General features: G+C 40.4%; 1 protein-coding gene across 1 annotated transcript in view; it reads right to left on the reverse strand.

The window, feature by feature from the left end:
* The window catches only part of LOC309550512 (uncharacterized protein), a gene marked incomplete at both ends in the record, with an annotated part of 232977 nt that overhangs the window by 113931 nt on the left and 92101 nt on the right, over window positions 1–26945 (reverse strand). The window contains 17 exon segments of the mRNA XM_082250875.1: window positions 193–306; window positions 428–595; window positions 1471–1540; window positions 1701–1906; window positions 2210–2329; window positions 2623–2859; window positions 6930–7157; window positions 7303–7424; window positions 9508–9641; window positions 12121–12294; window positions 15722–15889; window positions 23706–23830; window positions 24357–24479; window positions 24597–24710; window positions 24958–25071; window positions 25195–25308; window positions 26652–26768. Of these exon segments, the coding sequence (XP_082107001.1) occupies window positions 193–306; window positions 428–595; window positions 1471–1540; window positions 1701–1906; window positions 2210–2329; window positions 2623–2859; window positions 6930–7157; window positions 7303–7424; window positions 9508–9641; window positions 12121–12294; window positions 15722–15889; window positions 23706–23830; window positions 24357–24479; window positions 24597–24710; window positions 24958–25071; window positions 25195–25308; window positions 26652–26768 (2448 nt within the window).

Here is a 26945-nt window from a genome sequence, read left to right on the forward strand (position 1 = left end):
AGAAGCTGATTGGCTACCATGCACAGCTGCACCAGATTCTTCACTCTCCAGTTCTAGTAAATCTACTACACTTAATAACTGATTAGAGTTGCATTATTTTTTGTCTTTTATATCTATCTAGCGCTCAGTTTATTTTATTTTTTAATTTTTTTCTTACCAAACAGTATGTAATTGGTTGGAACAGATACTTACATGTCATTCCAATCTCAAAAATAAGGGATTCATTTGGGAGCTTTACTCCATCAAATTCCAGTTTTGTTCCATTGGAAGCCATGAGATCATCAGTTTTATCATCATTGAACACACCTAAAATGACATTTCACCATTTAATTTTTAATTTCACTGCTGGACTTGCTATCATGATTAATCAATCTCCATGAAGGAATAGGGGTCACTTTTGCAGTCAGAGTTTTAAAATATAACTCACCCAAAAGGCCTTCTGTCTTGTTCATGTAAATAACGTCTAGCATTGTGGTAAAGCTCAAAGCTCCCACCTTAGCAGACACTGTGACTGAGATCCCACCTTGAAAAGTAGCCATTATTTCATTTTTCTCTGTCTTCTCTAGGGTCAACTTATCCAACTGTGTAGAATTATCTTTTTTAAAAAAGCAAACCATTGAAAATTAAATTATATTCATGTGACACAGCTAACATGATCAAGTAATATATGTATACGTTAATGTTTCAAAAATTCAGCTTGTTTCAAATTACTTTTAAGAGACGTACAGAAAGTGATTAATAGTGACAGAATTCTAATCCATTAACATATTTATAAACATTTGACTAATAAATGTAAGTGAATCTTGTTGGTTCGGTTTGAGCTGGGTTCGGCGAATGTCAAAGAAGTTTGAATGTGAACTCTATTGAAGTCAATGGAGCCAAATCTGTCAATTCAAAAACGATCATTGTCTAGGCTAATAGGCAAAGGATTGTAAGAAAAAAAAAAAAACATAGCAAGGGTGTTGGGGGGCGTAAAAGTTGGTGGTGGACACAGCCCTGTTAATTAATGAAAAAAAAAAAAAAAACAACAACATTTGGCTGGGAGCAGTGATTTTTTTTTTTTTAAAGCACTGACGTTTACAAATTAAAAAACTGTTTAAAGTGCCACAAATTACAGCTCCCGAGCCCTTATCAGCTTAATATCGAAAGAGGCTGAGATAGTAGTGGCATATGTTATTGCCCAAATTTTGCCTTGTGGCTATATTTAAGCAATGATGTAACCCCTCCAATCCCTGTCCATATGCTTATGTGGTCGGGTATTTACAGACATGTAAGTAATTGAGTGGGTTGATGTCAGTGGTTGGTAAGGACCTAGCAGGTGCAAACACCAACTGCTTCCTTCGCAACCATTAACAGTTGGAAACTGTCTCGTTCATCCACGCAGAACGCTGTAAACTTACGTTAGGACCAAACACTGAGCTCATTCCTATTCAACACCCTATTTATTAATAAAAACCGAAGCTGTGTTACCTGGTAAGGTAAATGCAGTACCATTAATCTTCACAATGGTTGTATTGCTGTCCTGCAGTAACCACTCCACCTAAAACAAATAACAAGCATCAGATATGCGGTGTTTTCAGCTTTGGGCAATGCAAAAAAAAAAAAATTGTATCATGTGGAAGTTATTTGTTATCTCTGTTACCATACACAACTACTATAAAGCACTATAAAGGCTCCACTACCTGATACATGAATCTTACCGTTGTTTGATTTTGAATCATTGCAGCCAGTCCAACAAAGTTAGTTGCTTGTGTGTCATTGCCAGCCATGGCTGTGCGTCCTTGGAGTGTGAAGATAAGTGTGTTGTTCTCATCTCTAACATTGGCCAAGGTAAACTCCCCCAGTCCATTGAAAGTATACTGTACATCATCCAGTGTGTTGATATGAGGGTCTCCAAACAGGAATCCTGCAAAAATAAATACATAGATAAACTCACTGACAAAAAGCTATTTTGTCAAATTTTGCTCTTTTTGAGTTTTGAGCTATTTATAAAGCTTTGTTTAGCAATATCCCACACTATTTTATAAATACTGTAAGGTAAAAAGTGGTATAGGGTTAAAAACTCTGGTGAAATTAAAACCTGCAAATAAATACTTGATGCAGCATTATACAACAGGGCCTAATTACAGGTTCACTTTAAAATATTAATATGCATTTTGTTGTAATTCTACTTTAAAATGTGCTTAGTAGTGCTTTACTAATAGCTTACCAAATCTTGGAGGAACATATCCAGCACATAAATCATAAGGTCTTCTTTGTCGGTATAAGGAACAGAGTTGTGAAGAACCAGAGTATAAACAACAGTTGTTATAAGGATCCACTTCATTTTCTACAAGCACAAAAAAGAAAGCATAAAAAGTTGAATACACCAATGGTTAAATCATGCTATGCCTAATGTAGAGACCACTGTAGGGTATAAAAAATAACAGGTTATATGACAATTTAGAAAATCTGATGTAAAAATGCCTTCAATACTACAAATATTTAGCGCAACCACTGCAAAAAGTATAGTCTAGGTCTAGATAATGCATAATGTAAATACTTTTTTTTTTAATGCATAATGTAGAAAAGAGTCATTTTATAATACTTTTTTTTTGTTTTTCTCAGTGTGAAAATAGTTACCTTGGTATTGACGTCTGATCATTTGCATCTGTGACAGGTAATAGCTATAATACCAATTGTAGTAATAGTACGGGTTATACCACCGAAGCCAACTGTTCTCATATTCCCAGGGACTTGGTAAATATCTCTCTTTCTCTCCATAGTTCAAACTACCCCAGTAACTGTAGTAGCACCTGGTTCCTCCTCCAAACCAAGTTGAAAATGCAGTCTGAAAAGTGTAGGACTGACTATACCAATCTGAAAGGGTAGAATAACAAATAGTGAATACCATAGACAACACATTTATGTATACGTGTCTGAATAATAACGTCACACCCGTCAGATGGACATTGGAAATAATTCAAATTGTGAGTCAAAAACATAACAACAGAACCATCTGAAAATGTATGATTTGATGATGGTGTTTCTGAATAAAAAAAACTTGGAGCTGAGAATCAGTGTGAACATTGGAGTTGGTCTGTGTATTATTTCCTGTACTAAAGCACTCTCTAAAATGTAACTCACAACAAAATGAGCCTACTCCTAACACTCACCCCTGCAGCAAATCATTAACACTTTATCCCACCTCCTCCACAATTATAACATTATTAACACCTAGAGCAAGCTCTTCATGCTTAAATTCTTCACCAAAACATAACCCCTAAAAAAAAACACTTAAACCATGTCTATGTTCAAAATGTAAAATCCTATATTATTTTTCCACATTTTTATATTATTTCTAGCCTACTCCTACTAATATGAACAATCTTGAAGTTTGAAAACTTATCCTGTGAAGATCCCATCACATTTACTTCCTTGAATTCTGTGACACGTATTGGCTATGCCTTGTAAGTAGGCATTACTGTGTCATAGAATTCACACAGCCTACCTTCTGAGCTAAAGAGGTGCTCATGGGAGAGGTTTAGAACGCAGAATCATTACAAGGATCACAGCTTGTAGGCAGCAAGGCATCATGGGATATGTAGTCCTTAGACTCTAAAAATAAACAGCAAAGAAGAATCTTTAACCACTTGCCGACCGATCGCTGCCCTTACTGCGGCAGGGCGGCTTGGCTGCGTCCAGTCACGTAGTACTACGTTACTAGAGTGCATGTCGTTTCGGCAGCGCGCATGGGAGGAGCGGCAGTGATTGCCGCTGCCCTCCCGCAATCGTCCGGGAAACCGAGAGAAGACCTGCCTGCTTATGTAAACAAAGCAATCGGGTCTTCTCTCAGACAGGCAGGGACAGATCAGCAGCAGTTTCAGCTAAGCTGAAACTGTGATCTGTCTGTGCCTATCACGGAACCATTCCCCCCACACAGTCAGTAAGCATACAGGCATACATTTAACCCCTTTGCTCACCCCCAGTATTAACCCCTTCCCTGCCAGTGTCATTTATACAGTAACAGTGCATATGATTTAGCACTGATTACTGTATTAATGTCACTGGTCCCCAAAAAGTGTAAAAAATGTCAGTTAGGGGCCTGATCTATCCACCGCAATGTCGCAGTCCCGCTAAAAACCGCAGATCGCCACCATTACTAATAAAAAAATATAGATAAATAGAAAGTCTAAAAATCTATCCCATAGTTTGTAAACGCTATAAATTTTGCGCAAACCAATTAAAATACGCTTTTTGGGATTTTTTTTACCAGAAATATGTAGCAGAAAACAAATTGGCCTAAACTGATAAAAAAAAAAAAACTAATTTTTAATTTTTTTTTACTGGGAATGTTTTATAGCAGAAAGTAAATAATATGGCGTTTTTTTCAAAATTGTCGCTCTTTTTTTGTTTATAGCGCAATATCTAAAAACCGCAGAGGTGATCAAATACCACCAAAAGAAAGCTCTATTTGTGAGGAAAAAAGGACATCAATTGTATTTGGGTACAGCGTTGCACAACCACACAATTTTCCGGTTCAGAAGTGGTTAAAGCATGTGGGGAGCTCAGGAAATTGTGGAAAGAGATGACCTGCAGACAGGCAGCACTCACACCATATGAGGAGATTTTGCAAGCAATTTTATTACTATTAATTCAATTGTCAAAAATAACTTGTGTTTATATTGTTTTTACAATTCTGATGTTCTAGACTGAAAATATATGCTATAACTATAAATTTTATTTAAATTTCCTGCAAGCCTAACACTAAAACCAACCCCTAAACTGAGCATATTTTCCTCGTCCAGCTTCAGGAACCCAAGCACTGCTGATAACCAGTAGTCCTGCACAGAAAACACGAAGCACTGGGATCGAGAGAAGAACCTGTTTTGATGTTATTGAAGTTTATTTGCTTCTGCAGACAGTTACATTCTGTGTAACATGCAAACTCTCATGTCACAGTGCATGTTACAGCATGAGCTCAGGCCATGACTGGGGTAGTTATCTAGATTCCAGAGCACTACCATACCATATACAATAATGTTCTGACCAACAACCTGGCTGATTGAAATTTATCATCAACTGTACTGATGGCTAATTGGTTCTAACTACTTAAAGCAGGTCATGAAAAAGAAATTCCATATTCAGTAAAGAATTTGGAAAGTTTTTATGGAAAGCTCTCTAGAAGCCCCCAATTGTGGCTATCACAAAGATGGTATCCCACTACACTATTGTATTTTCTATAGTGCAAAATGTAACAAATTATAAGGGAGTTCAGATGTGAAAAAGTGAGACCTTTGCTACACCTTTATTGTAAATGTAGCATCCTTCTAGGCAGGTGCTAGAGAGAAAGTATTGTTTTGGATCCAGTCTGCTTACCAGAAGGCCTGCAGGTAAATCTCTATCTTTGCTTACCAGCAGGATCTGTTAGTGAGGTCTGCTCATTGTGCTCAGGTGCAACTCGTTCTGTCGGCAGAGTGTTTCACACTGGTCCAATAGGGAGGCATATTGGACAGTCGAAGGAAACCTGGCAAATGAGTGCACAGGCTTTTGATACAGCCCTGGTGATTCGGCAGAGGGAAAGTGCCTTGGTGCATGCTGGGATACTGTATAAAAGCAAGGAGCACATGTGTTCGGGGTCTTTTGGCTGGATAGCGGAGTCCCGGAGGGAGGGTCGGCTGCCTCCTCCTCTGTAGTGGTGTCATGAGGTCTCAGGTAGTTGACATAAGGGCCTGGAGAGTGCTAGTGAGGAGCTCAACCCAGAGGTCCTGTGAAGCTGACTGAGAGGGGAGACACTGGAGGATCTAAATCTGCAGTACAGTGAGTACAGATCTGTGTCAAGGAGCCTGGCCTGGGGGGGCCACCCCTGAAGCTAGAAGAGTCAGTGGACGGGTGTCAGTAAAAGGGATGCTAGTGAGTGTCCCGAAGATAATGTAGGTTCACTAAGTCTATTGCTGGAGAGAAAAGTTCAAGGAGACTTAACCTTTTCCATCCATGTGTCAGTATGGATTAAGCGGTGCAGCTGCTTCCACAAACAACCTGGTGAGGCCAAGTGAGAGTTTTCCTTATCCATTGGGAATAGTTACAGTTGGAGTATCCCACTATTCCCTTTTCCCATTCAAGTTCCAAAATAAACACTAAAAAACAATACCCCTGGACTGTTTATTGTGTGATGAGCCATTGGGAGTAAAGAGGGATGGGTGAACTATACCCTAAGTGACTAGGTGACTAAGTGACCCTAAGTGAAGTGCTGGCAATCAGAGGAGGCCCGAGAAGTCATCTTACAGCAGGCCCTACTAGGACAGTGCTACATAAACATCTGATGGGGAGAAGCACAGATGTAACTGACTGTTTCCTGCATGAAGTTTCTAAAATATATACCAGTGGCAGCATAAAAAAAAAACCTCAGTCGTGGTGTGGAGTTGGATTTTAACAATCCACCCCAAATTTAATTGAAAAGTGCTAGTTAATTATTATTAACCTGAAGAAAACTCCCTCATAGCCTGGCATGTCATACAGTACATGCATTTTGTGCATATAAGCAAAATATATTGTTTCATGCAGTTGTTGTCTAATTTTTTAATCCTAAAATTAACCCCCCTCTCCTCCACCATAATTGTTACACGGATTATTATACAGCTTTTATGAGCATTAAACACTATGGACGTAATAATTGCTGAGGCAATAAAAGTTTATAGAGCGCGGTTATTTTTTTCCATGAACAGGTTGTTAGATCGAACAGAAGAGCAAAGTCCAGGGGAAGTGCAATATGAAAGAAATATGAGGGAAAAAAATAAACTCAGGCTGAGAGACATACTGTATATGCATGGTGTGATGTTTCTGGCATAGGGCTCTCAGATTTGGGGTTTTCTGCTCTGACATAAATGTGCTTTGCACTCTTACTTCCTAATGTGATGTTGAAAAATGGACACTAACACAAAAAGACTGACCTGTATATTTCTGAGGAATGCCATAGTTGGAAAGAACATTTGCCTGTCTGTAGGAAGAATCGAATACGGCCTGCCAATATGTACATGGGCATGGGCGTGAATAATACATCCAATAAGGGTATACATTTGAGTAAATTTCATTATAGTACCAGTTCAAACATTGCTTTCTGTAATTTGTTGTGTATGGTGAGTTATATTCCAATCGATATGCCCAGTAGCCTTTTTTATCTGCCAAAAAAAAAAAAACAATGAAAAAAAGCATGCATTTATGTGAGATTTTTCAGTATGCAGAATGCCTTTGTTTACCAACTGCTTTCTATGTAAGAGGCATTTCATCAGTAAAATGTTTCAGGTGAAATATCAATGCACTTACTTGTGTTTTGTCCTATGTACTGATCTGGAGTGTACCTTCTCTGGATACTAGCACCAGAACTTGTTTGTGGGTCATTGTATGCTGGGAAATTGGTAACAGGACTGGAATATGAAGATTCTCCACTACAAATAAAACACAGTCATAGAAAACACAGTAAATATTTAACATCAGTTACAGTTTGATAGAGTTAAGGATCACTAAACCCACTAATAAAAATGCAATATTTTGCAGCTTAAATAAATAAATGTCCCTGTCACTTACTGTAAGCTACACCAAAGAATATTCCTAGCTTTCTTCAATAAACTACCAATCTCATTGAGATACAAAGATACAGATATGATTGTAGTCTATATCAGGAGAGCAGACTAGGGTGACAACCATTGCTCACTCCATAGATACGTTGGAGAAGTGCGTAGGGACAGAAAGTGTGTTATTTGCAGGATTTTCTGGTGAAATAAAGCAAATGAAGCTTGGAAAAAGAAAATCAATGCAGCCACAACACCAAGAACTAGTAAGCTGCAATATGTTTCATTTTTGACTTGGGGTTTGGATACACCTTAAAAACCTTTGCTGCTCATAAAAACTTTACAATCATGCTGTAAACAAAGAATCAAAAGCTATTGCAATATGTAGACCAAGTTTTACAATCTAATAACTTTCTATTATAGTTCTTCTGATAAAATTCAAGCTGTCATGGTTCTTGTCATAAAAAATTTGCATGGATTATGTAAACTAAATTACATGGTTTATACACTGGGCAACTAAATTTTTTTTCCTCAGTAGAGTTGAGCCGAACATCCCCCCGGTTCCGTTCACACCAGCACTCTTTAACATCACAGAATTTTGGACCCGAACCCCAAACCCTATTAAAATCTATGGGATCCGAACTTGAAAAACCTAAATTGCCCATTTTGAAGGCTTATATGCAAGTTATTGGCCATAGAAAGGGTATGGGGGGCCCAGGTCCTGGGGGACATGTATCAGTGCAAACATTTTTTTTAAAAAAGATTGTTTTACAGGAGCAGTGTGGCGGGCACCATGATTGATGATGGATCTACATTGGGGGGACATTGTTTTTTTAATTTTTTAAAAGGCATTGTCAAAAACTGTGTTTTTTTTTCTTTTTGACACTTTTTTTGTAGAAGGGTGCCTTGTTAAAGGGGGCCTCCAGATTATGATAAACCCCCTTCCCACAGAAGGGGTTGTGGGAAAGAGGACCTTAACCCCCTCATGGTGACAGGGTGCTTTTTGGCGGGAGGACAGAGCTGCTCGCTCCCCCCCCCCCCCCTTTCCTGGCATGCCAGGCAGCATGCTCGGATAAAGTACTGGTATGGATTTTACCAATGGTCTGGTATGGTTGCTTAGAATGCACTGTTTAGCACGCAGTGCAGTGTGGGGCACTCGGTAGGCAAACATCCCGTCAAACAGGCAATGTTTGGATCAAACTTTTGCTCAGCCTGAACTGTTCGCCCAATTCTATTCTCCAGTCAACTATCTGCCTCTTATTGGAAAACTTAAGGGTAGGAATGTTTTATTATTATTTAAAATGTGAAACAAAGGCATGTGGATGGGGCAAATTCAAATTACTTTTTAAACTAAGCTACTCATTTGTAGAGAGTCCAATGGACAGTGAAAGTGTGTGGTGGGAAGGATGTTCCAGGTGTTTCTTTGGATTCCATTTTGAATTACTGAAAAATTCAGTGATTCACTGTGTCCAAATGGCGAGAGTTAAAACCAGAGTCTCGCATAAGTAACATTTACCAAACCATAAATACCATGATTGTTACCGAACTCTCCAATTTTCCAAAGAAGAATGGGCAAGCCAGCTTACTTTGTTAATTTTAAGCAGAACTAAACCCACCAATTTAACTGTCTCCCAAAACAGTTATATTCAAGGCATGCCATAAATGTCACAGCTGCTCCCAACCGAACTGCCAAGCCATCAAACTGCTGGTGTCATTACTGATCACATGTACAACCCCATGGCAACTGCAAATCAAAAAGTGGCAAAGGTGACAGCTTCCTTGGCTGTAAAGAATAAGGGGGTTTAGTTCTGCTTTAAGTATGTTGTGTGTACATACTGCTAAGAATTTAGCCACTGAACATGAATGAGTTCTTTACCTTACTTTGAAAATAAAACATTAATAAATCATTTGGCATTTCCATACTTAGTTGTTAGGCATGTTTACTTAAAGCGAAAAGTACCTAAAGTAGCCCATCTTGGGTAAGTAGTTTGAAGGAATTGATAAATAATTCCAATTCATTCCTCCATCTTCAAAATACATTAAACAGAACGAGTAGATGCCATCTGTGACAAGTACAGCTTGATAGGTGCTGGCCTGAAAAGGGACACATGAAAGCAAATCATGAAAACAGGCTAGGCATGCAGGATAGTCTATATCACAAACTAAGGGGACAATTAAATGTTATGCTAGCCAAACAAACCTGTAACCTTCTACCTGCTACAAAATAAAAAAGTTTTGATTGCATTATAGAGGAAATATAGTTGAATTTATTATTTGTTTAGCTACACAAGTAAAACACATTGCATACATTACACAATCAGGTTCTGCCATTGTGCACAATTGTTGCACTTTACAAGTGTATCGGGGGGAAGGGGTTGAGTTAAAATTGTTTTATGAAAAGAGCATGTCCCTTTAATATTTCAGAGCTTTTGTATAATACATGCAAACATTTAAAGATATACACGTGTATAAATAACATACTGGTGCACCTGCGCTCTGGTAACAGACATCAACCAAATGAACTATATGCAAAAGGAGAGCTCTGGCAGCACACAGTTAGTAGACTGAAGTAGTTAATTGAACATACTGACAGTGAGTCATGCAGAAGTCACTGCTCCAAGCCTCCATTTCAGCCTCTCGGCTGCTTTTATGGCATACGTTTAAAGGTAAAAATTGATCAAAATGAGTAATCATCAGTGTGTGACTGTTCTACACCACTGACCCTGTCAGGCCTCAGAAATGTGTTCCAGTTACATCTCAGTGAGTGACCGTGAATCAGTAGGAAATATATATTAAAAGCTTAATGACAGTATTTGTGTGAGATCTGGAGGCAGCTATTCTGAATTGAGGGAGAAAGCCAATCCCTCCATTGGTGCATCACAGAACTACATAGGGTAAAGTTTATTGGTGTCAGAAGATGCTTAGCTAAAATTAAGGCCAGGCGTTACTTGGAGGCCATAGACAAACAACTAACTTCTCTCATACAATAATCAAGTGCATACTTAAATTGTACTGGTCAAGGGCTCAGAAAATGGAAGTTTAAAGCTGATGAGCACATGAGTGGCAGAAGAAGCTTTGTTGTAACGCAGCTGATAGAAAGAACTTTATACTGACTGTTGTTTCTTCAAGCAGAAAGCAATCTTGTAAATTTAAATTGGAACTGAACTCAAAAAGTGAAGATTTCTTAAGTTATAGGAATAAGGTTAGGAATATGTTAAAGGACCCTAAAAATGAGCTTTTTATCTGGAATTTCTTCTGCTACACAAGGGTGCCTAGGCACGCCTGTGCCAATGTCCTCATAACTGTATATCTGTAGTGTAAGATGAAGGCGCTGTGCTTCTAAAAGCTAGTCTCACGAGATTTGAGCAACGATTGGTGACATCATTGCTGTACTTCTCACTTTTTTGTCTACTGAAGGCTATGACATGGGAAAGCAGTACCTTCACACAGAGACACAGTGCAAAGTAACAGGACAAGGGGCAGCTGCAGAGATATAAAAGGCTATACTGGAGACTCGTCCTTTGCTCTATGAATGCCTTTTTTGTCACAGCTTTTTAGAGTTCATTTCTTTAAGTAACAACCCCTCCAAAGCTTTCATTAAAGGGTTAGTTCACCTTTACCAAAAACTGCCTATGCATATAAATGACATCTGACAATAAAATCAAACTGTGCATCTCTGACTTAAGTGAAATAATGCCCTTGCTATAGGTGAAGGCCATAATGAACCTGCTAAACCAGACTGGAATACTCCTAGGATGTTGCTAAGAGCAGCATAGTCATTACTGCTCACCTCCACAACCACAGGAGTGAAATCTTTCTCTGATTCTTCAAAAACCCTTGTATGCTCTTTCTCTCCCCTTATACAGCATCTCTGAGCTCAGCTTTTGAGAGCTCAATTCTGTGATGGTGAACACTAACAAGGCTTCCCTTAGCAACATCCTAGCAACATCCAGAGAGTATTCCAGCTGACCTTCAGGAGGTATGTAACTAGCCTATACCTGTAGCAAAGGCATTATTCAACTTTAGTCAAAGCTGCAGTTTGTTTTTTTCCACAGATGTATCTGAATAGGCCTTTTTTGGTAAAAGTGAACTAACCCTTTAAGCAGTGGTTAAATATTAATGAAATAAAGCTGCACCACTTGACCACTAAAACCTCTCTGTCAACTGTTATCATTAAAATATACAATAAACACTTAATATGATAAATATATAAAATGGTAACAGTGATAACTTATTGCATCCTCAGTTACAACATCTACCCTATTACGCTGTCATAAGTGATTTCCTATAATGAATTCATGTTCTCTTACCAAAAACTATATGTAAAGCTGTCTGCATACACTTGGATTTTTTCTCAACTATAATCTGTCAGGTCCATAAAATGTATCAACAGTTAAGGGCCTGGCTAAACAATATATAACAATAACAATATGTTCGTATATCCAAAGAGGAGGATCCTCATGGTATAAAGTTGTTGGAAAATGTTTTTGTGTCAACATATAAAATCTGAAACAAAATGTGTGGCCATCATAACACATATGAATGGCATGCAAGCATTCTAGTACAATTGTACCTGTGAAGAACTGAAGAAATATGCAGGATATGGTAAAACTTGGTACCAAGTTATCTTTATTGCCCAGAGAGCCTTGAAATTCGAAAAATTGTTGGAGAAATTCAATTTTATTTGTGATTCCAGTTTAGTTTTAAAATCTGCATTCTGGTTTGGATTGGCCTGGAAGTCATAAACCTGGAAAAAAATATATATATAAACCACTTAGATGCACCAATCAAATGAACCAATCAGAGGCATGGAAATTCTTATTTGCATTATAGAAAGTGAGCAGTGGCGGAACTACCAGGGGTGCAGCAGTCGCACCTGCAACTGGGGCCTGGAGTACTGCCACTGAAGGGGGGCCCGCCCGCCCCCATTCTCCCACCCTGAGGGGCCCACCCATTCTGACTGCTGCTGTTTCGGGGTCCGTTCGCCATGCAGGGGGGGGAGTGTGCAGCTGGTCACTGAGGGGAGGCTGAGCTAAGCAGCACCATAACGCTACAGCCTGGACCATCTAATCCCACCCCCTTCACCACCACCACTGCTGCCACTAATCCCACCCCCCTCACTGCCACTGCTGCCACCCTCCTCACCACCACAGCTTCCACTTATCCCACCCCCCTCACTGCCACTGCTGCCACCCCCACTGCCACTAATCCCACCCCCTCACTGCCACTGGTGCCACCCCCCTCACTACCACCGCTGCCACTAATCCCACCCCCTCATTGCCACTGGTGCCACCCCCTCACCACCACCGCTGCCGCTAATCCCACCCCCCCACCACCACCACTACTGCCACTGATCCCACTCCCTTCACCACCACCACTGCCACTGATCCCATCTCCCCTAACCATCACCACCGCTGCCACTGATCACCCCCCTCACCACCACCACTGCCACTGATCCCACACTCTTCATCACCACTGCTGCCACTGATCCCACCTCTTTCTCCCACCACTACTGCTACTCATCCCATCCCACTACAGCTGCCACTGATACCACCCCCTCACCACCACCACTGCAACTGGCCACCCCCTTTCCCACCACCACGGCTGCCACTAATCCCACCCCCCTTCACCACCACTGCCACTGATCCCACCCTCTTCACCACCACTGCTGTCACTGATCCAACCTCTTTTCCCCACTACTGCTGCCACTCATCCCACCCCCTTCACCACCACCACTGCTACTCATCCCATCCCACCTCAGCTGTCACCGATCCCTTCCCCCTCACCACTGCTGCCACACGCTACCCCCCTCACCACCACCACTGCTGCCACTGATCTTCCCCCTCACCAAAATCACTAGCCACTCATCCCACCCCCTTCACCACCACCACCACTGCTACTCATCCCATCTCACCACCACTTCCACCCATCCCAGACCACCACCACTGCTGCCACTCATCCCATCACACCACTGCTGCCGCTCATCCCATCCCACCACCACTGACACTCATCCCATCCCATATTCCACCACCACTGACACTCATCCCATCCCATCAATGTTGCCACTCATCCCACCCCATCACTGCTGCCACTCATCCCATCCCACCACCACTGACACTCATGCCAGAAAACACACAAATGTAGAGCGCTAATAAACCACTAGCATATGAAGAGTGAATGCAAAACTACCAGACTGGGGAGGGGGAAGGGGAATGGGAAATCTCAAAGAAAAAAAAAAAGGAAGGGGACTTCTATATAAAATAAATACCAGTAGATAATGAATAAAAGTCCCAAATCTATATGTCCAATGGCACTGAGCAGCTCTTCTCATAAGTGAGGAAGACTCTGAAGCAGAAAAAGACAAAAAGAAAAGCGCTCTAAGTGCAGACAAATTTATTGTAAAATAAAAACAATAGCTGTAGCGACTCACAAGATGCCACGGTATTCAGGCTTTTTTGCATCAAATATGATATGAAGCTTTTCTAGGTGGTGCCATCTATCCACACTACAGGCAGTATACACTGAAACACCGTCCGTCACATGGGAGGAAGAGAGCCGGCTATCTCTTAGATAGCCTCATATCATATTTGAAGAGCTTCATATCATATTTGATGCAAAAAAGCCTGAATACTGTGGCATCTTGTGAGTCGCTACAGCTATTGTTTTTATTTTACAATAAATTTGTCTGCACTTAGAGCGCTTTTCTTTTTGTCTTTTACTGACACTCATCCCATCCCACCACCACTGCCACTCATCCCATCACTGCTACCACTAATCCCATCCCATCCCATCACTGCTGCCACTCATCCCATCCAATCACTGCTGCCACTCATCCCATCCCATCACTGGTGCCATCCATCCCATCCCACCACCGCTGCCACTGATCCCATCCCATCCCCCAATCACTACCACCACTCATTCGAACACCATGCTCCAGGGGGTCCATGCTTCAACCCTGTACACCTGGATAGGAGGGGCAGTGGGGCGCCATATAGATGATACAATCCCCTCTGTGCTGCAGGAGTTCCTTTATATGCCGCCCCTTCTATCCAGGTGTACAGGAGTGATGCATGGGGCTGGGTCGCCCCGGGGGTCAGGTGGGCCCATGGTTTCTTGAACTGGGGCCCTGAAGGTTCTAGTTACGCCTCTGGAAGTAAGGATGAATGATATATATATAACTGATTACTGAATACAGGAATTGGAAAAACAGATGTTTACTAATTAAGTATGATATTATAATTATTCAAAATCTATCATTTCTAGACTGCTATATTATAATTAAAAAAAAGTCACTATAAGTTGAATAAATATCTACAGAACAGTACTGTCACTGACAGTACTACTGGCTTTCTGGTCAGAGATTTAAAGTGTATCTAAAACCAAAACATTGTTTTTACTTATAATAGAGTAGGACAGAGATACAACATTAAACATCTGTCATATTGTATTGCTGCCTGTGTCCTCACTGGGGAGATTCATCTTCTCTATATGATCTCCTAAACATAGCACCTGAAAGTAATGGAAAATCCAACATTTAGGCCCCTTTCACACAGGCGGACCGTTCAGATCCGCCTGTCCGTTTTTTTGGCGGATCTGAACGGTCCCCCCATGCATTCCTATGGGGCATTGGATGTCAGCGGAGACATGTCCGCTGACATCCGACCCGATCCGATCCGTCAAATCTGGACGGATGGAAACCCTATTTTCCATCCGTCCAGCGGATCGGATGGGATCTGGTGGTAACGGACTGACGGTCCGTTGACATCCGATCTCCCCCATAGAGATGCATGGGGAACTGTCAGCTGTGTCTCCGCAAACAGCGCAGAGACACAGCTGTCCTCCTGCTGCTCAGCGGGGGATTGGCGGCTCGATCCCCCGCTGAGAAAAACGGACTCCGTCCAACGGACGGAGTGTGTGAAAGGGGCCTTAGAGTTGTCAAGGGAAGAGGCAGAAAGAGGATTCTTTCAATGAGCACTGGTGACAACTGGGGTTTGCTCTAACTAACTGATTATGTCTACAGGACAAGACAGGAAGTGAAAGTAATTCTACCCAATGGGAAACAGATGGCAGAAAGAGTAAAAAAAAAACTGGCAAAAAAATAGGCAACATTGGTTTTAATGTATCAGGCTGTAATACATTTTTATAAACTATCTTAAGAAATAGATTTGTCTCACCTGGTAGTACAAATCCCCCGTACGGGAAAAGTCAGCATCTGCCCAGAAGACAGCAATCATGGGTGCCGTGGAATAGTCGTTGTTGTAGAAAGTACTTAATGGGTAGGGCATTGTGTAAATGGGGTCATAAGAATTCCGACGAAATATGATAACACCATTGTCTGTGAACTGTAGATAAGAGAAAAAAATCATAATAATCAGTTTAGGCAGAAGATCTATAAATGTATAGTACATAAGGGTTGATGATAAATTAGTATTTCAAATATTCCACAATTATTTACAGCCAAGCATTTAAGAATGGGTTACAAGATGGAACTGAGTCTCCAGCTTTTTTTCAGCCATAGTACAATATTATTCACAAAAATTAATGCAGAGGAGAATCATAATTAAAAAATTGGGTGAATAATAACTTCAATTAAACAAAGGAAAGCTGTTCCACACTAGTGATGGACGAACATCGGCCGGGCGGTTCGCGAACGTCAGCCGCAGATTTTCTCAAAAGTCCGTGAAACGCGAGTTAGCGGCCGGCCCCATTGACTTTTTAGGCAAACTTTAAAAACCTTTAGGTCATATTTGTAGCCACAAAAGACTTACTAGCTGTACACAAATAGTCCCAGCACATGGACAATGTCATAACAGAAGTATTGCAATTGGAAAAGTTTTTTTTTTTTTCATAAATCAGCCAGAACTGACAGCAGCCGGTAAATGCACGTCAAATACATATAAGGTACATTCACACATCTGTAAAATGGGTCTGCATCCATTCCACAATTTGGCGGAACCTTTACAGACCCATTGATTTTCAATTCAAGTCTGAAAAATTAGGCATTCACAGGATAAAGAAGTAAGTGCCGGCCATTTCAGGCCCCAAAACTTAGCCCACATGTGTTTACCTGACAGCTAAGAACATTGTATTCTGTGGCTGAGGGTACATTAGGCATTCACAGGATACAGAAGTAAGTGTCGGCCATGAAAGGCCCCAAAAATTAGCCCACATGGGTTTACCTGACAGCTAAGAACGTAGTATTTGGTGGCTGATGGTACATTAGGCATTCACAGGATAAAGAAGTAAGTGTCGGCCAGTATAGGACCCAAAAATTAGACCACATGGGTTTACCTGACAGCTAAGAACATAGTATTCTGTGGCTGAAGGTATATTAGGCATTCACAGGATACAGAAGTAAGTGTCGGCCAGTATAGGCCCCAAAAATTAGCCCACATGGGTTTACCTGACAGCTAAGAATGTAGTATTCTGTGGCTGAAGGTTCATTAGGCATTCACAGGATACAGAAGTAAGTGTCGGCCTGTATAGGCACCAACAATAAGCCCACATGGGTTCACCTGACAGCTAAGAACTTAGTATTTGGTGGCTGGAGGTACATTAGGCATTCACAGGATACAGAAGTAAGTGTCAGCCAGTATAGGCCCCAAAAATTAGCCCACATGGGTTTACCTGACAGCTAAGAACATAGTATTTTGTGGCTGGAGGTACATTAGGCATTCACAGGATACAGAAGTAAGTGTCGGCCAGTAAAGGCCCCAAAAATTAGCCCACATGGGTTTACCTGACAGCTAAGAACGTAGTATTCTGTGGCTGAAGGTTCATTAGGCATTCACAGGATACAGAAGTAAGTGTCGGCCTGTATAGGCACCAACAATAAGCCCACATGGGTTCACCTGACAGCTAAGAACTTAGTATTTGGTGGCTGGAGGTACATTAGGCATTCACAGGATACAGAAGTAAGTGTCAGCCAGTATAGGCCCCAAAAATTAGCCCACATGGGTTTACCTGACAGCTAAGAACATAGTATTTTGTGGCTGGAGGTACATTAGGCATTCACAGGATACAGAAGTAAGTGTCAGCCTGTATAGGCCCCAAAAATTAGCCCACATGGGTTTACCTGACAGCAAAGAACGTAGTATTTGGTGGCTGGAGGTACATTAGGCATTCACAGGATAAAGCAGTAAGTGTCGGCCAGTAAAGGCCCCAAAAATTAGACCACATGGGCTTACCTGACAGCTAAGAACGTAGTATCCTGTGGCTAAAGGTTCATTAGGCATTCACAGGATACAGAAGTAAGTGTAGGCCTGTATAGGTCCCAAAAATTAGACCACATGGGTTTACCTGACAGCAAAGAACATAGTATTTGGTGGCTGGAGGTACATTAGGCATTCACAGGATAAAGAAATAAGTGTCAGCCAGTATAGGCCCCAAAAATTAGACCACATGGGTTTACCTGACAGCTAAGAACGTAGTATTCTGTGGCTGAAGGTTCATTAGGCATTCACAGGATACAGAAGTAAGTGTCGGCCTGTATAGGCCCCAAAAATTAGCCCACATGGGTTTAACCTGACAGCAAAGAACGTAGTATTTGGTGGCTGGAGGTACATTAGGCATTCACAGGATAAAGCAGTAAGTGTCTACCAGTATAGGCCCCAAAAATTAGACCACATGTGTTTACCTGACAGCAAAGAACGTAGTAATCTGTGGATATAGGAGGAGTCCCCTGTAGTGCATTTGCACATTTTTCCCAGCAAGGAGTATTATCTCCAAGGGTTAGAAAGGCTGGATTCATCTCTTTTTCATGGATAGTGTAGGACCCACTGATAATGGGGTACTTTGACGCAGTAGTGGGCTTGAGCACGATATGGCCATATGGTGGGACCAAACCCCCATTTTTATTTATGGATTCTCTTCAGATTTGGTAGCTATTCTTTTTTAATATACATGTCTTTTGGTTCATAGCTGCAGCAGCTTTGGAAATACATGGGTATGCTCCCCCAAATTTTTTGCCTGTTTTTAAATTACCCTGTGACAAAAGTCTCTAGAGAATCACAGTATATCTGGAAAAAGGTATATAACACCCGGCTTCAATCTGTGGTATTGGGGGGCCACAGGTTTATCACACCAGTTCTACAAATAATTGGCCAGTAACTGTTGTCACTGTGTGTAGCACAGTTAACACAGCAAAAGAGGCAACATTTTTTCAGGACTAAAATACAATCTTAGAAATGTATACTGTTAAATAACACCCCACTTCAATATGTGGTATTGGGGGGCCACAGTTTTATCACACCAGTTCTACAAATAATTGGCCAGTAACTGTTGTCACTGTGTGTAGCACAGTTAACACAGCAAAAGAGGCCACATTTTTGCAGGACTAAAATACACTCTTAGAAAAGTATACCGTTAAATAACACCCTACTTCAATATGTGGTATTGGGGGGCCACTGGTTTATCACATCAGTTGTTCAAAAAATTGGCCAGTGAGTTTGTCACTGTGTGTATTAGAGGTAACGCAGCAAAAGAGGCAATATTGTTGCAGGACACAAATACACTTAGGAAAGTATACTCAGATAACACCCAGCTTCATTCTGTGGTATTGGGGGGGCCACAGGTTTATTACACCAGTTCTACAAATAATTGGCCAGTAACTGTTGTCACTGTGTGTAGCACAGTTAACACAGCAAAAGAGGCCAAATTTTTGCAGGACTAAAATACACTCTTAGAAAAGTATACTGTTAAATAACACCCTACTTTAATATGTGGTATTGGGGGGCCACTGGTCTATCACACCAGTTGTTCAAAAAATTGGCCAGTGAGTTTGGCACTGTGTGTAGCAGAGTTAACACAGCAAAAGAGGCAATATTGTTGCAGGACACAAATACACTTGCAAAAGTATACTCAGATAACACCCCACTTCAATCTGTGGTATTGGGGGGGGCACAGGTTTATTACACCAGTTCTACAAATAATTGGCCAGTAACTGTTGTCACTGTGTGTAGCACAGTTAACACACTGGTCTATCACACCAGTTGTCCAAAAAATTGGCCAGTGAGTTTGGCACTGTGTGTAGCAGAATTAACACAGCAAAAGATGCAATATTGTTGCAGGACACAAATACACTTGCAAAAGTATACTCAGATAACACCCCACTTCAGTATGTGGTATTGGGGGGCCACTGGTCTATCACACCAGTTATAATACATTAAAAGTGCTTTTGTCACTGTTTGTAGTATTGCTGCAGCAACAGTCAGTCACCACACCAGCCACAATGCAGCACAGTGCACAATACAAATCCCCTATAATATGCTTTCTATATTACAAAGTATATTATGCCGTGGATTACACCCCTATATAGTGCACTGCACACCTATACCAAATAAATTGCAGCCCTTTAAATTACTTTTGTGGACATTAACAGAGCGATTTGTGTCACTGCCGATCTCTATCCGTCCCTGGAGCACAGACTGGATACCTGTCTCTAAACTGAAAAGAAACTGTAGTAGACCTATACCGAAATACCAGCCCTAAAAAGGACATTTGTGGATCTTAACAGAGCTATTTATATCTGGCAATCTCTCCCTGATGAACACAGCAGACCTTTCCCTATGCTGACAAAAAGCAGAATGGGAAATGGCCGCCTGCTCTGGTCTATTTATAAGGTGGGGGCATGTCCATGTGCTGAAATGTTTCAATTGGCTGTCCCGTTCCACCTGACGGCTGTGTCACTAGTCAAAGTTCTTCCCAATGTAAACGAATATGGCCGCTGATAACAACGTCATTTGTTCACAAAATTGGCAGGTAGCGAACAAGCAAAATTTGCCGCGAACCGACCGCCAGGCGAACCGCAAGGCCATCCCTATTCCACACTATGGGCAAGATATAAATAATTATTTGTTGATAAGCTGCTTCCCCCACTAAGACTACCATCATGGTAGAGTCTGCGAGAATTTTAAATAAAGAGTGGGTATGGCGCTGCCTATTTTTGGAATGAGCACAATGATGTGTTCCCCTTTAAGTGCACCTGTGATTGATGTGCTAGGTAAAGTGATTTAATGTGTAAATGAGCAGATAAGATGTGAAAACAAATAAATATGTAAAAGGAACTCTTAGTGAATATATAGTTTCAGTAACATATTGATGGATACACTTATAAAGTGTTCAAATCATCAAACTTACACCCTATACAAAACACATAATATACAATAAAGTGAATGTGCTATTTTTAAAGTAATTCTTCAGCACCCGTGAAAAGGTGACACGTCCTGTAATACAATATATAAATCCATAAAGTGACATGTGCTAAGAGGCAAAGTCCATAATGTAGTATTATTTAGGTTCATAAATCTCACGGTGTGTCGGTGGTTTTCACATGTGCTCCCCCTTTTTCTCCTCACTCACTAGAGTTTTTCCCTTTAAGGGGTATGCCAACATTCACAGCACTTTGTGGTTGTACACAGTTTCCAGATACGTGACTGTTTCGGTTTCTCCTACGATCGCCTGTCTCTCCAGACTCCTCACATGCAGAAACAACAACAAACGGGCCCCAAAGTGAAAATTCGTTTAACTGTTTATTGAAAACGGGATTGATCATTCTATTCAGTTCTTGTTTGCTGCATCATGTCAGGGTATGCGGGGCTAACACAGCGCTGTCCTCCACTCCAGACTGGGCGCTCAGTGATAAGACGGAGCAGAGAATCCTACGGGTGTCTGCCTCACCCCAGGATGCCTCTGGGCCAGCAGTTGTTCGCTTAGGCTGTCAGTCAGTTGCACACCACCTGTACACCGGAGCACGTCATATACAGTACATATTTATTTGTTTTCACATCTTATCTGCTCATTTGCACATCAAATCACTATACCTAGCACACCAACCTCAGGTGCACTTAAAAGGGCAGACACCATTGTGCCCATATCAAAAATAATCAGCACCATACCCACTATTTATTTAAAAATACTTCAAATATCCAATCATATAAAAAGATATTTGAAATCAACAGGGACTTTTTTTTCATATGATTAAAATGAATACTTGCAGTTTTTTGAGTGAAGATTTTCAACTTCTTCGGTACATCACCATGAATATCTCTAACACAATCAGCAATAAAAGTGCTTTTATTAGTAGAATGGTAAAAAGTTCTTGTTGCTGTATGTGTGCGGTTGACAAAAGTTTTCTTACTTACTGTTTTGTCACCATGATAGGAAGTGAACGGTAAGTTCCCCAACACTTGCATTGAAACAATAAACTCCTAGTAAATATTCTAACCCTTTCTCACTCTGTTCAATACAAAAATAGTTGGAGTACTACGATACAGCTAAATGTATGGCATTGTTTTCCACAAGTAAAGGTATTGTAGCTATTAATTTGTTTATACTATATTGTCATGTACATTATGAAAATCATTCAGTTTATTCATTTTTCCCTTTGTTTTAACCTAAAAAAAAATTGTGGACTATTAATCATAATAATACTGGATATGTTTAAGCTTAAAGAGGAATTTAATTCCCACCTTTAATTTTTTTTAAATTTTTAGCTGTGCCACCCACCACCCTTCAAACCTAGGCCAGCGTTATGTGTACCTTGTCCTGCAGCCCCCTGGGATACTTATATCACATCTCCCAGGAGGCTGCAGGATCTGCACACAGAGGGAGGGAAAGTCTGGAGGGCAGGCTGGGGACGAAGCATGTGCTTCATCAGAGTTGGCTACCTACACTCGGAGGAGGCAGCCACTTGAAGAGGACCGATATGGTGGCGTGGGACCCTCTGTGTGGCACCCGAAGCAGCGAGTTAGTATGTGCTTTTAAGAATACTGTAACACTACAAGTGGGGAAAAAAACATGGCGGGAGGGAAGTTGACTACTACAATTACTACTACTACTATAGTCTAGATTTTTCTGACCCATTTGTACATGATTTGGAGACTCAGAAAACAAGCATTGACATTTAAAAATATTGAGCCAAACTTACAATCAATTCTGCAGCATTTTTCTCACTTCAAAGATTTCTTGGAGCTGATCAAATGTGCCATTTTAGTTAGTCCAATGCTATGTCTGAGCAGTAGGAAACTCACAAAATAATGTACAAGCGAATGGTAAATTTGTCTTGCACATTCCTAATGATTTCTCTTCTGTGTGCCTTTTCAGAAGATTCTGCTTTCTGCTGCTCTAATGGCAAGGCTACTAGTATTTACTATATCCATCATTTCTTTCAATTATTTCACTCTGATTTCTGAGTTATTTTTGGAGTAAAAGTACTTAAAGCTACAGTGTTCTTTGTATATATTCCCTTTAACTATTTATGTGCAGGGCAAAGCATTTATTAATATTTTAGTGTCATCAGATAAATATGGCATTATATTTGTATATTCCAGCCAGCACATGGAGCTTGAGGCTCCTTTTCTCGTGTCCCCAGGTTAATCCTAACTGCTGTACTGAAAATGTGTGTTGTTTACAGGGCTCAGTAGCTAGAGTTACTATTCAAGAACAGCAGAATTATTGAGCAAAGTGGCTCATAACCTCCCTTAACGCTCTATATAAACCTTTAATGCTATGTGACACTAATGCAATGTATATATTTATACCATCAAGATTTTTTTTCAGTACACTAATGAGAATAATTTAAACATATAAAAAACTCATAAAATATATGTTTTTAAATTTATATATGTAAATATATATATATGTAAAATAAAGATCGCTTAATACCATTATATTTTTCCCTTAACTTTTTAATTTTGTTTTTCTTCATTATTTGCAAGTGTGTGTGTAGTAGAGTTTTCTTCTGCATTTGCAATAGTGCAATCATATAGTTTTTTCAGCTGTCAAAGATGTTAAAATCATGTGAACAGGGGCTGTATCTCACACACACATCCACCCATGGACATGCAGTGGTGACCAATGTACTAGATATAGGAGGCCTCATGTGTGGTCACTGACATTACCAAAGAGCTGCTCATTATATTCCACATATGTAATGCTACAGATTGTCAGAGACTGTGGACATGCAGCAAGAGATGGTCAGAGATGGGAACATTTTATATGAGACTGCTAGAAATCACTGCCCAAACTGATTTTTTATAAATGCTCCCATATTTGTTCTCCCTACAAAACCCTTAGCTATCAAAGTTAAGATCTTTAATTTTTCCAGAATTGTAAGCCTGTCCCTGATGTTATAACAGTAGTAATAAATGTATGACTTACATATAATGAGCTGTAAAAAGAGCCACCAAAAGGAAATCCTGTTGGGACGTTGAATATAGGAGAGGCAAAATCCTTGTAGCGCTGGGTTACTCTGTTCCCACCTAAATAATCAAACAGTCTGTTCTCTAAAAAGTAAATAAAAATAAATCAGTCATTTATTTTGGTTACAAACTATACATATTATGTAATAACTATATTCCACTTTTCCCCAGTTTTTTTTGTCCATGTGGGACTGTCTGTAACATCTGCATAAACTGAGGAGATACTCAGACTAAAACATATCCTTCTTTTCACAGTGGATATGTGGTCACTGTCATGATATACTATATGCACATATTCAGAAGGTAAAATAATTAAATGTTTGCAGCCCTGGCTTAGAACGTGAGTAATATTTTGATTTAGCACAACTAATAATGGTAAAATAATGTGCAAAAGCATCTGAAAATGAAAGTCATTTGCAGGGTCTGCAGTTCCAGGTAATGGATCTGCCTATGTAGGAAGAAGGCCGAAACTCTAAACTATTACTAAAGAATAAGATAACGAAGATAAATGAAATGAGATGCAGTAGAATATAAAAATTAAAAATATATTCCTCTATACCCTAAAGATCTGGCTATCTAGAAGCAATTCAAAATAAACATTTAGCTATACCTCTGCAGGTAAATCCATCCCCAATGTATCCAGATTGGCATGTACAATAATATGATCCAACAGTGTTAGTACAGCTTGCATAAGGACTGCATCGGCTTTGCCCATTTATACATTCATTCACATCTGAAACATAAAAGTGTTTATCAGCTCAATAATTTTGTTTCCTAATTGATAACATTTGCGCTATGATAACAATAGCCACAATAAAAATTATAAAAATAATAATAGGTATATTATTACCATTAATACACGTCTTCCCCTGCCAGTTAGATGGACAAAAACACATGAAATCATTTTTCAGACTAGTGCAGATGCCCCCATTCCTACATGGAGTGCTGCTGCAGAAATTAATACCTGTAATGACAAAAGAAAAGAACATTTATGTACGCCAAATATGTATACTGGCAGCAATATAAAGGCAGAATCATTTTTGGCTTATTCAAGCTACGATCCATCCATCCAACCTCTTTCCATTCACACACAGCCATGCCCACAGTTGGACACACCTCACCAGTTTTGCCTAAGCTTTGCCTATTTGGGACCCAAACATTGGTACTTTACCACTCAAATAAGTTCACAAACTTGGATGTTTGCTACTTACTTATTTCACAGAACCTGCCAGTGAAACCTGGAGCACAGGTACAGGAGAACGCATTGATGAGATCATTGCATGTGGCACCATTCCTACAGGGATTGCTCAGACACTCATTAATATCTGTGGGTGTAAAAACAAATATTAGTGAAGTGCACAAACACTATTGCAAACATAAATAAAAAGATTACAGAGATGAAGTCTTGAATGCAATGCTAATTTAAAGGATTTTATTGGTTCACTTACTAGTTTGACAGTTGACCCCAGTGAATCCAGAATTACAGGAACATACATAACTTCCTGGAGTGTTGTAACAAATTCCATTACTGCCACATGGGTTATAAAGGCACTCATTGATATCTAAAATGAATTAAATTAGACATATATGATTTTAAAAGTTAGCTGCAGACAATGAAGCAAAAAGTAAAATAAAACAATCGAATCAGAATTATTCATAAATATTACAGTCAAGGTAATAAAGGAGTATGACATTTTATTTTGCAAAGTGTATGTTTACTTTATAAAATATAGTTAATAAGGTGAAGTGGCATTCACATCAATAATGCAAATATACTGTGAGCTACTAAACTGAGCAAAACCAGCCATTCTAGGGCAAGTTGCATGCTAGATAGTAACTCAATTTCCTAAACATTCCTCTAAAAAGAACATGGGTTGCTACTATTGTTTTTATAAGCACACAAACATTTTTTACCGCTGTGTAGTTGATGGCATGAAGGGGGCAATCAGATACAGTAACTAACGGTGACTATGGAAAGGCCCAGCTGGTAGGCACCCCCGAGGAGTTGCAGGAATTGTATTGTCAAGAACCTTCTAGCAAACGGTACCAGACTTAGCACTTGTGGCAACACTCACAGATAAATGTACAGTACTTGCGGGGAGCAATGCTCAGAGACTGACAGGACCAGGCACAAAAGGCGAGTAGTAAGTAGTAAGCAGTGAAGGACTAGTAGTAAAAGGGGTTCTCTACAGCAGCACTAGCGAGCAGTTCCTATGCTGTCCCTCCTCCTCTGTGCTCTCCCTACACTAGGCACACTATCTGTGTCCAGCAGATTATTGTCCCTGACCTAGTCAGATGCACAATGTGTGCCAACTGCAGTGAGCCTGTGCCTTTTATAATCACTGCCCTCTCTAAAGATGGCCATGGGGGTCATCTGGGTCAGTAGGTTCCAATCAGATAGCTACTCACCCGATGACCCTCCTGTGCATTCCTCCTGTCTTGCACCCTCCCTGCCAGGTGGTTGTGACAGCACTACATGTGTAGGGAGGTCAGCCTATGCCTGCCTACACAGTTATATACAGATTTAACACGGTAATAAATATTAAGTTATATGTTGTGTCTATTCAGAGTCAGGATTGATGTGTTGTTGTTAGTGAACCTGTGCTTTGGTCATACAGGTTAAATCAACAGGTTTAAATGTTACCTAATACTTGGTTGTTCAGGCATTAAGTGCTCCATCATAGGAGAATAGGAGAATGGGACAAGGTTTACATTCCCCCATGCCCAGAAACGCCCCTTCCCTTTAAACAGTTGAGCAAAACAGGGGGGGGGGGTGTTAGGTATGAAGGATAGGGGGGTAGGGGGGGGGGGCATGCATCATAAAAAAATATTTTGTTCTGCTTTGTGGGTAAAGGGAAAGATAACTTCAAGATTAGAGAAATTTAGTTCTTCATTTGATACCTACCATTAGTGCATAATGGTCCAGTCCATCCAGGCATGCAAATGCAGGTGTAGGAGCCCAGGGTGTTATTGCAAGTGCCGTACGAGCTGCAGGGATTGTTTCTCACACATTCATTAATATCTAATGGAGCAAGAAGAATAATTTAGCTGAGCATACAATGGTAGCACTTATCTACATCAGTACATTAAAATATAGAACTACTTTCAAGTGTGCAGTACAAGTGGCTTTGAAATAGGGATCAGAGAGGTTGCAATTACTATGAGTTTTAAATACCCGGGGTTTCAGTGGGTCCCCCAA

The sequence above is a fragment of the Pelophylax lessonae genome (assembly GCF_965119305.1).
Source record: "Pelophylax lessonae genome assembly, chromosome: 3".
Lineage (NCBI taxonomy): Eukaryota > Metazoa > Chordata > Amphibia > Anura > Ranidae > Pelophylax > Pelophylax lessonae.